Genomic DNA, 11249 nt, shown 5'->3' on the forward strand with positions numbered 1-11249 from the left:
TCAGCACGGTACAAAACGACGTGGAGCACAGCACAGCGGACAAGGAGGGCTGACCAGCTCGAGAATGATTTGGCGAATGTAGGACGTTCCGGAGGTTGGAGAGAAGCAGCAGCGAACCGAAATGTTTAGCTAAGGTAAATAAGGGTAATAAATTACCATTACAGATCGCATCCGGATGAACTCAATGGAAAGATGATACTCAGGTTGAAATAATCGATTTTGTTTAATTGATCTGTGACAAAAAGGATATTGGCATTTTCGTTATGCAGATGGAGGAAATACTCGTAACACGTGTATCATTATCACTTCTATAGGCCCAGTCTCGTATAGAAACAGACGGCCAGACAAATTGATTACTGTCGCTCCTACGTGACCTGGTTGCTCGACCCGGCTCTCTCTCTCCCATTCCGAGAGATATCAATCACTAGGTGTGACCTATCGTGTCGTGTCACTGACCAATCTCTTTCGTCACAGTTTGCGTGCTTGAAGGATTCTATGATGCCATTACTCACGAGCGTTCTAGCGCGTTCGTAAGCTATTGCGTCATAAAACGACTACTGATAGAACATGCTTCGTATCTAAGGACGTCATAGATGAGCGATAAGGAAAGAGTATGCTGCTGTGAGACAAAATATGAGAAAAAGAGATATGAAAATCAGCTTGCTGGGTATGCGGAAAAGGCAGTCGAGACAGATGGTGAATGGTGATTGATAAGTTGTCTTTATCTGGTGTGACGTCATACATTAATTGGATGTCATCAACTGTGTACTGTATGTGTGAGAATATTCAAGCTGAACTGCATACAAAATAAGGCAATCATTCACCAAGGTAAACATTATAGACTGTTTCAGAAATTTTAAATACACTTTGTTTATTAAATAAAATGAACTGTTCTAATGATTTTTTCTCAACTTCTTTCAGAATATGGCATATTGTACTCGATATTTTTGTATTTCCTTTCAATTATCTTGATATTTTGAAGAACAGTCGAGTTCTCTAACAATTAACTTCATTCTACAAATTTCCATTTGCACAAAGGTGTTTTTTAAAGATTTATACACTATTTATAACTACATACCAAGAATTATCTAAATTTTTATTACATTCGCTTTTTCAACAAGTTGTTCAAGGAATTCCTTGATCAAAATTTGGGAAAAGTCGATAAAGGCATTTCCACAACATTTTTTCTGAGATCGTGTTTCTTATTTTTTAGGGTTTTCTACGGAACATAAGAACTACCATATAGTTTCTTAGCTTTCCTGAACGCTTTTAAGTTAAACAAATTATTGTTTTCAGTTAATTCGATCCTTCAGATGGCAAAGCTTGTCATACCATAAAAACGAATGCAGTAAGCAGCAATTAAGACATTCGTTTGCTTAACGTATGTTGCTACTGGTGTTGTTGAGAAATTTGAAACAAATTTTTTTGCATTGAGAAGGCCCGTAATGGTGGTTCTTGATCAAATATTCCAGTAAAAATTACTCTAACCAATCGAGAAATATCTTTTCTTATCGATACAGCAACTTTTATTTTGTTTGGAAATGAAATACACGGTGTTCAATAAGTTCGGATACACATTCCAAATACGTTAAAATAAACTAAAGTTATTTTTTTTATTTTCTGGGTTTACTTTATTGAAAGCAATGTTTATATAGAACGTTTACAGCATTTCTCTTGGAATGACCCCCCCCCCCCCCCCCCTTGTACTTCTTCACGAGCTTCAGACGTTTCTCGAAAGCGTCGCAAGCGGCACGCACGGCCTGCATGGGCATTTCGTCCCAGATTTTCAGGATGACCATCTTGAACTGGTCCAGAGTGCTGATCGTGTAATCGTTAAGCTTTGACATCATGTAGGACCAAACAAAAAAGTCGAGAGGATTCAAATCCGGGGAGCTGGGAGGCCACAAAGTTTTGTCCAGGAAGTCGGTTAAATTGGCCCGACACCAGGCTTGGACTACATTTGCTGTGTGGGCTGGTGCACCGTCCTGCTGGAACACGTAGTGATCATCTCCGTAGAGGCTTTGAAGACTGGGGGCAACAACCTTCTCCAAAACCTCAGTTTTGTAGTATGCCGCGTTGATTTTGACGTCTTTTTCAATGAACACCAAGGGGAGCTTACCACGTTTGCATACTGCTCACCAAACCATCACTGACGCTGCACTTTGGAAACGAGGGATGTTCAAACTGCATTCAGGAATGCTGTCCCTTGTCGGCGCCCACACCCGGTCATTTTGCACATTGTGCGGTTGCTGCAGCACGAAAAGTTTCTCGTCCGAAAAAACGAACTCCTGACCAGCGTGCCGAGTGAGAATCATCTTGGCTCGATTCAACCGCTTTTCTCTAGTAGCCTCTGAAACGCCATGGACCTTACGTTTTTTGTAAGGCTTACAACCAAGGTCTTTGCTGAATATGGTGTGAGCTGTCCCGATGAAAACGTTTAGGTCGGCAGCCATTTTTCGGATTGAGCGGTTCTTTTTGCGCCGAATCCGCTCTCTCACGACCTTGATGACCCGCGGCGTTCTGGCCAAACGCGGCCGACCGGATCTCGCACGGTCCTTGGTCGAGGCCGTCTCCTGGAATCGCCTGATGGTCTTATACACAAAGTTCCGCTTGACCCCATGCGGTTTCAATAGCCGGAATATGTCGCCGGGTCGCTCACCGTGCAGAAAACGCTTAACCACACTCTCTCGATACTGTTTCATCGTGCGTAAAAAACGAACAACTGACAGAATGTCAACACCATCCACATCATTTGCCTTATGAAGCTAAAGATGACACCAATACCAATAAACAATATGTACATGGTGCCAGGGCAATGTTCTAAATTTCACCAGGTTAGGCCCATCGGGCAAAGTGGTGTTTGTGATATGATAATTTTGAAGTAGTAGTCGTGTCATGTCAACTTCGGCAAGCCGAAATCGCACGAAGTTGCCGAAGGTGACGTCACGTTCCAGAAGCTGCGAACAAATTTTCTGGCGAACGTGACGTCGCGATCAGCTGATCGGTTTGTTTACATATTTTTATTGACAAATACAGACAAACATATACGATCACCCGGACCTGTGAATAATTGACATCGGTGCCAGGGGCCTACATCGTCGAAACCAAAACATGACGCTGAAAGCGAGCGCCCATCAGCATCGTACGGACGCCGACGACGGGAACATTCAAAACAACATGCATGCGCTTCGCTTCAGCCGCCCTTCTTGTCACTTTCTTCGACGCAACGACGGGTGGCGGCTCATTTTCACACCGACTGGGATTCAGTTGAAATTTTCAAATTGTCTAAAGTGTATGTTTGCTTAATATTTTTATGGGTAATGACCTATTTCAGTAAAATGTGCATAGAATACATTAACATTACATTACATTACATTACATTACATTACATTACATTACATTACATTACATTACGGTTGTTACACTCATTAATTGAGTTATAACAGAGAAATTCATTCGATGTCGAACGAGCGTACGTGAGCTTGTGAGTGCGAAACAAAGTGGCGTCTGCGACGACGCAGCGCCGTCGGTTCATCGGTGACGATGACAGTCGGGCTGAGTGACGACGACGGCGCCTTGTTTCCATTGACGATTGAAACCATTGTTTACAAGCTTCGCCTGAAAATTTCAATTGAAATTGAAAATGTAGGGCCCTGCATGGTGCATATCTACACAGTGATAAACATTTGTATCCGAACTTATTGAACACCGTGTATTTTATTTGTGAGATTTATTTCTCCTCTACTATACTACATTTTTTGACCACTTTGTGCAACTTCAAATTTTAATCATCTAGTTTACAGAGCCCTATTTTTTAACTTTCACAAGAAACATCAACAAAATTGGTATTATTTGCTTCGTTAGCATGTTTACTATAAGAGCTAGAAGAAACTTTTTAGGATAGTGTGCTCAAATTGGAATGGCAGTCAATCGTAAGTGTATTTATAATTTCTGAAGCAGTCTATACTTACTCGTGCTACAATACTCCCACTCTCCAGGCATTAAGAGCATCTACGTGGTTCGATGTCAAATGGTGAATCAGATATCGATAAACAGAGGGAACCGTTAGGAACATGGTAGTCGATCAATTTGTTTTATTCTCCTACTGTATCGGGAACACTTGAATGCGGACCTCATCCAGCACTGTACAAAGTTGCAAGCAAATCAGAAAGCATCATCCCTTGTGCAATGCCCACAGCGCCACAACAAGACTTACTGATGAAACGGTACGGTACTTGAGGTACCGACTTTCAATCGACGACCAGTTATCTTCTAATTTGTCACATGCTAATTAGTGAGATGAGAACCGGTTTCTCCCATAGCGCGGCCGTTGCTGTTCCATCCGAAAAAAAAAGTGCAACAACAGTGCCATCAATTTATTTTCTTTATGGCAACCGGGCGATGGGCTGAAAATAAAATCAATGAATCCTTTCCATCGCCGAGGCCGTCCACGATTATTGGTTTGGCTCCGTCCTAGGGCGCAAGCAAAGCTGACTGGGTAAATGATGGTTATTAAATAATATTAACCATCAAGGTCACAATTATGCGCTAATTGGTGGTTAAGTAAACTGGTCGCGATCGTGGACTGCCGGAGAATATGAAAATCATAAGTTTATTGTCCGATATTATTCGCGGTGCCGTTTGTAAGGCGGCTATTTGCACCGTCGAGGACACGTGGCTGAATATATAGGAAGGTAGCAACTTTGTGGACTCTTGTGTAGGTTTTTGTAGGCTCATATTTGACAACTTTGTCATATCAGCTTCAAATGAGTTTCATTTCGGAAAATTCCGATTTTCAAAACTACTGTACTCAAAAGATCACAACAAGCGACACCCGTTCCAGCCGTACACCTCTTCCAAATAAATAAATATTTTCGTATCGTCCTCCAGTCACCACAATTTAGCCTTTTTAGACTTCTCAATGGCCGCTTCTGTCACCAAATCTAACTCGCAGATCCCCTTTAGAACTCAACAAATACAGTCGAGTCTCCTATTAGACGCTGCCACCCACTTGCCGCCAACCGCAATTTCGCAGATGTCTTGCATCGCATCCTATCCAGCTGATTTTTGTGGTGTAGTTTGTACATACTATAGACTCACCACATACAAAAAATGAACTAAATTTGTTAAGAGACAGCCTGAAAACCGCAGCATCTTTTGATTGAATTGCTGCCTTAACCCATATCCGCCCAGAGTCCTATAAATAGGACAGTCCTTTTGATGACAATATCTCCAGAATTAAAGAAAATTTTAGAATACGTGTTATGTGGTTCGACTGTGATTCGAGATCTGAAATAGGTTCGGCTTTGCAGTCTTGTTTTATTGGAATAAATTATTTAATTTTGTCCGACGTTTCGACACCGGGTTCAGTGTCTTCTTCAGGAAAAAAATTACTGGTTGTTCTTTGTCTTATGGAATGGTTGTTCTTTTTCGGTCAGTATAAGGTTTTGGTCGGTACACGTCATATGAATGGTCAATATTTTTAGTCACGCTTGGTTTTGCTGATCCATATCAGTAACACCATTGTCCATGATAAAAGCTTAACATTCATTAGTGCCCGAAAACAGAGCGAGCAATACCAAGAGTGACTAAAATTAGAATTTTTAAAATATTGACCAATCATATGAAGAAGACACCGAACCCGGTGTCGAAACGTCGGACAAAATGAAATAGTTTGTTCCAATAAAACAAGACTGCAAAGCCGAACCTTTTTCCGATTTTAGAATACTTTCTTCAGAGAAGATGTTTCCACATCCATACCTTGTTCACAGTGGACAATATCGTTTGTGACTGGTTCACTAGGTGGCGTAAACGATGCTGCAAGAATTACATATTATCACGATCTGTGAGCTTCATTTCCAATGCGAAAGAAATTTATTTCCAAGGAATCATGACAATGGTTAGTAATTTATAGTTCATGTCTTTGGCAGAGTTGTTAATTAATACATACAAAAGTCAATGTATGTGTGTTTGTTTGTTTATATACTTTACTATATGTACACTGAACGACGGCTTGCGGTAATAACCAGCATGAAAATGTTTTCAAATTTATCATGGCCAAACGTGATCATCGACCCACAAACGCATCTTGTGTGCGTTTTGTTTCCTCTCATATCAACAGGTTCGATGGCTGAGTGGTAGCGTGCGAGCCTGGTGATCTCAAGGTTCTTGGTTCTTCAAATCCAGTTGCCATCAGAAATATTTTTTAATGGTAAATCAGGTCCATGATAAAATTGAAAACATTAATCTGGACAATTGAAACGAAACTCAGTCTGCACAAATTTAGTGGTGTTGTGTATTAAAATTGACCCTGCAAAATAGTTATTTCAATCGTAAGCCGTCTTTCAGTGTACAGGGGATAGACAAAATGATCGGGACAGGCAAAATTTTCACTTTCCAAAAAATGTTAAACTAGCTGTAACTTTTCGAAAAGTGCATCAAATATTGTAAGTTGATCAATTAGTTGTGTATCTGTGGTCAAAATTTGAAATAGAATGGACTATTCTGCACGAAGTTATAAAGAGTCTAGAAAAAGGTATAATTAGCCGATAGCTAACTTTGAGCTGTTATATCTCCGGATTCAATGAACCGAATGCAATGAAATTTTGACCATTTAGGACTTATATAATGAGCTATGAAAAACTTTTGATTTAACTGAAAATACTTAACACGGAAGAAAATTATAATGATTAGTTTATTTTTCTGATTAAATACCAAATTATTCAAAACTTCAACATCGTTTCAAAATTCAAGATGCTAATTATAGTTCATATAAATTCCCTCTAATTGACTTGAATATAAATATGTTTTGAAGGAAAGTAACAAAATTATCGGCATTAAATTGAAAAAGTAATGGGATACATATTAAAAATAGATCAATTTACTTAAAAATCAAAAATCAAATGAAATCGTTATAATTTTTCCTCTTGTTAAAAGTTTTAAGTTTAGTCAAACTTTTTTCAGAGTTCATCATATAAGTCGTAAATGGTCAAAATTTCATTGCATTTGGCGCATTGCATCCGAAGATATAACAGCTCAAAGTTGACTATCGGATAATTATACCTTTTTCTGGAATCTTTATAACTTTGTGTAGAATAGTTCGATCTTTTTCAAATTTTGACCACTGATACACAACTAGTTGATTAACTCACAGTGAAAGTTTGAGAATATTTGATGCACTTTTCAAAAAGTTACAGCTCATTGAACATTTTTCGGAAAGTGAAAATTTTGCCTGTCCCGATCATTTTGTCTTTCCCCTGTATGTATGTACTATATATTTGTATGTTCGGTCATAACTCTGGAAAGGAATGCTCAAGTCCGACTGCACACTAATTGCCATACCAATAAGTGATTGGAAGGCAGTGCCCGAAGCTCTCGACAATTAAAAATAACTTCCTCTCCCGCTTTGACATACATGTGCACAACAGACAATGTGTTAGATGTTCATCTAATCCCATCCGAAGGGGGTTTGGATTGTGAAAAGAAGATAACCATGTGCGTTTGTGGAATCGAATTCAGTTCTAGGCCTGCTGGCGACGGAGATAGTCGAGTGACTCCGTAGCTTGAAGGAATAGAAGCGCCCGTCTAGCGAATTGGGAGTCGTGAGTTCGAGTCTCACCGGAGTACGTGGATTTCTTTTCATAATTTCGAATCTCAATTTGTTCATCGAGCACATGTTCTGTTGTGCACATGGATGTCAAAGCATTTTCAACAGTGACGCTATATTTAATCAGTTTAGCGCATATCTGACATATATTATAAAATACTTATTATGCCTGTTCCGAAAAGATGCAGCCTAGTGTACCCCTCAATTCAGCAACATGCTCCAACGTCACAATTGTCTGAATGTTGTCTGTCATCGGTTTGAGGATATGTACATGCATAGGTAGCAATACGGAGGTTGTCAGAATTAGACTGGATGCGTAGTGATTTGCATTTATATAAGCTACGGTAAATTTCTTTATTAAATTGAATTGTTTAATTTCTAAATTACTACTGTGTATTTCTAGTTTTCAATTATATTCAATGAATTCGTATGAGGTAGTTCTGTGGTTAGTTGAATACACTATTGCCGACAAAATGTAAGCTAAACGAATTGTAAACCCTGTTATTAACCCTACTTACAAATAAACATTATTTCAGCTTCGAGCTAACTCACTGCTAAATACGAGTTTTGCTACGCGGATTGTCCGAAAATAGTTTTTTGACCACAGAAAACTCGAAGATTTTTAACGATGTCCAACCCACCAAGGCAGTCGAAGATCAGGCAAACGCGGTCAAAAACCCGCGCGGCGAAGGAGAGTGCAAATCCCAACCTCCAAGTTGAGACGGATTCACTGGAGAAAAATCACTCGTCCAATTCGTTTGAACCGTCGATCATTGATGTTGATGGAGGCGATAAAATTGAGTGCGGTGGTTGCGACAAACCGAACAGTTACGAATTGTATATGGTCCAATGCCGAGGCTGTGCCCGTTGGTACCACTTCTCTTGCGCCAATGTGAAGCAATCGACGGTTCGGAAAGAAGCCTTTGTGTGTAAACTGTGTGTGCCACCAGCTAGTTCTAGAACAAGTCGCACTACTACGTCTAGTATGCGACAGGCGAGGATTGCCCGGGAACTAGAACGCCTTGAAGAGGAGAGGAAACTGATGGAACGGATGCACGAAGAGGAGTTTGCACTGCAGGAAAAGGCCAGGAAGGACAAGTTCGAACGCGAGAAGCAATATTTAGCCAAAAGGTTTGATTTGCTTCGGCAACAAGATGAGCAAGACGGAACATCGAATTCAGGTAGCAGTCATCGTTGTCAGCATAGTCGTCAGGGAAGCCAAAACCGAGTTCAGGACTGGGTGGATGACGTCGCCAGAATTACCGAAGGCGCTGGCGAGCGGTTACCAGGAACCACCGTAGTCGTCAACGAAAAGGACTTCGACCCGAATGTCATCATTACCAACGAAGGCCACGCTTCATCAACCCCAGTAAAAACTCTTGTACCTACGCCACTGGTTCCATTACGTCTGAATGACAAGAGCCAGGAACTGGTTTCGGCTCCGCGTACCACCGGAAGTATTGCGATCGGGGAGACAGCGGACGAGGATTCAGAAAGCGCGATTGGAGCTGTTGGCGGGACGAATCGCCCCAGGATTTCACCGGTGCTGTCGTTCGTTGATGTGGTAGGCCCCCTTGACGATCTGCTGAACAATCCGGTTGTGACGAAATCCAAAACGGGCACGATTCCGAAGTTGCAGACTCGTCCATCCTTCGAACAATGGCGTTCTCGTACTACCAACAACGAACACGAAAAGGAGCGTGTAAAAGAAAATGATGTACGGAGGCAGCGGGAGCTGGATTTGATCGATCAGCTTAACCGGCTCGAGATGCAGAAAGAAGACGAGTTCCTCAAGAACCGAGAACTGGAGCAGCAGATGAAAACGCGAGAACAAGAACAGGAGCAATTGGTGCTGCAAAAACAACGTGAATTGAGCAAATTGGAACAACAGTTGCAACGTCAGAAGCAGGAGCAGGAAAACTTCGTCCAGCAACAGCAGAAGGTTTTAAAGAAGCGCGATGAGGAACTGGACCGTCTACGGCGTCTGGAGCAAGAATATAGGCAGTATAGGCAAGGTCAAAAGCATCGAGAACTACATCAAGCGCCGACGATAGAGAGTCGTATTCATCAGATGGAGAACGATGATGTAACAACCCTGCGGCCGCAGGTTCTACATTCTGCTGCCGCGATATCAAATTCAGCGGGCCACGGAGAGCCTGCAGGAATTCCTCGCCAAGATGACATCTGGTACATTAGTGGTTATCAACACCAGTCGCTCCCTGCATATGGTAACATCTCGATTCATTCCAGTGGGAATCCGGTAAGTGATGCTTTGCTAGGCGGTACTCAACCGCATTCACATGATGTCCGATTACAACACCGGAGCTTCGACGAACCTGGAATCAACACTCCCGTGGGAGGGCGCTCAGATATTGACATAGAAAGTAGGGCGTTTGCTAGTGAAGTTTCTGTTAGGCCTAGTCAGATACAAAATCCAGTATTGAACCCCTACCTCCCAGTCTCGACTCCCCCTGTAGTCAACAACGTCGCTATTCCTCCCCAATTGGCTCCTACTCCCCAACAATTAGCGGCCCGACAAGTGGTTAATCGTGAATTACCTATATTCGCGGGTGATCCGATTGATTGGCCCCTATTTATAAGTAGTTATAACCATTCGACACACGCTTGTGGCTACTCAGACTCCGAAAACTTGCTTCGTCTTCAAAGGTGTCTGAAGGGAAGTGCCAAAGAAGCGGTAAGTAGTTTCTTGCTCCATCCCACAACGGTGCCGCAAGTGGTTTCAACGTTACAACTCCTGTACGGTAGACCGGAGCAAATCGTCCAGAGTTTGATCGCCAAAGTACGTAACACACCGGCACCGAAGAGTGAAAGGTTGGACACGTTAGTAAGTTTCGGTCTCGTTGTGCAAAACTTATGCGGGCATTTGAAGGCCATAGGATTGGAAAACCATCTTTCGAATCCAGTTCTCCTCAATGAGCTGGTCGAAAAGTTACCAACAGCAGTGAAGTTCAATTGGGCCCTTCATCAGAGTCAACTCGCGGTGGTCGATCTGAGTGCGTTTGGGGAATATATGGCGAATGTTGTGTCTGCGACAAGCTGCGTGGTATCCTGGAATGGAGTAGCGTCTAAGGTGGCCAAGGATGACCGCTCCAAGGGTAAGGATCGGGCGTACATCAACACACACACCAAACCGGGGATGACAGGAAGACATCATGAAGTTGTCGAAGAAGATCGCGCCACTTTCGTTAAACAGCAGGAAGGACCTAAGAGCTCGGAGAAACCACTGACATGCCCGTCGTGCAAGAATAGGGGTCATCTGGTGGAAGATTGCGGACTGTTCAAGAGGATTTCTATTGACGATCGTTGGAAGGTGGTAAAGGAGAATAGACTTTGCGGTCGGTGTCTAACGTCCCACACACGTTGGCCTTGCAAGGGTCAAGTATGTGGAATAGATGGGTGCCCAAGGCGACATCATCGTCTTCTCCATGATAAAAACTCATCGGTGCCAACCAAAATTGATGCTGGAAAGAATGCAACGGTATCTCTCCATCGGCAGCGGTCGTCCTTCAATCTCTTCCGTATTATTCCTGTGACTCTTTACGGAAGGAAGGGAAAAATGGACACCTACGCCTTCCTTGACGACGGATCGTCGGTTTCACTGATAGAAGACAGAATAGCTGAT

At 42.2% G+C, this 11249-nt stretch overlaps 1 protein-coding gene across 1 annotated transcript; it reads right to left on the reverse strand.

The window, feature by feature from the left end:
- Positions 1–2702, reverse strand: LOC115255511 (uncharacterized). The gene is made up of 3 exons (XM_062847783.1): positions 2162–2702; positions 1716–2089; positions 1–129 (listed from the first exon to the last, which is right to left on the reverse strand). The coding sequence occupies exons 1-3, from the start codon at positions 2700–2702 to the stop codon at positions 1–3; spliced, it is 1044 nt and encodes a 347-aa protein (XP_062703767.1).
- Between the last annotated feature and the right edge of the window lie 8547 nt (positions 2703–11249).

The sequence above is a fragment of the Aedes albopictus genome, chromosome 2 (assembly GCF_035046485.1).
Source record: "Aedes albopictus strain Foshan chromosome 2, AalbF5, whole genome shotgun sequence".
NCBI classification, from domain to species: Eukaryota; Metazoa; Arthropoda; class Insecta; order Diptera; family Culicidae; genus Aedes; species Aedes albopictus.

Coding starts and splice junctions, on each gene's coding strand:
- LOC115255511 (XM_062847783.1), bottom strand. CDS start 2,702: ATGAAACAGTATCGAGAGAGTGTGGTTAAGCGTTTTCTGCACGGTGAG. Junction 2,090..2,161: donor GAACATCCCTCGTTTCCAAA/GTGCAGCGTCAG, acceptor TCATTGAAAAAG/ACGTCAAAATCAACGCGGCA. Junction 130..1,715: donor TCGAGAAACGTCTGAAGCTC/GTGAAGAAGTAC, acceptor TATTTACCTTAG/CTAAACATTTCGGTTCGCTG.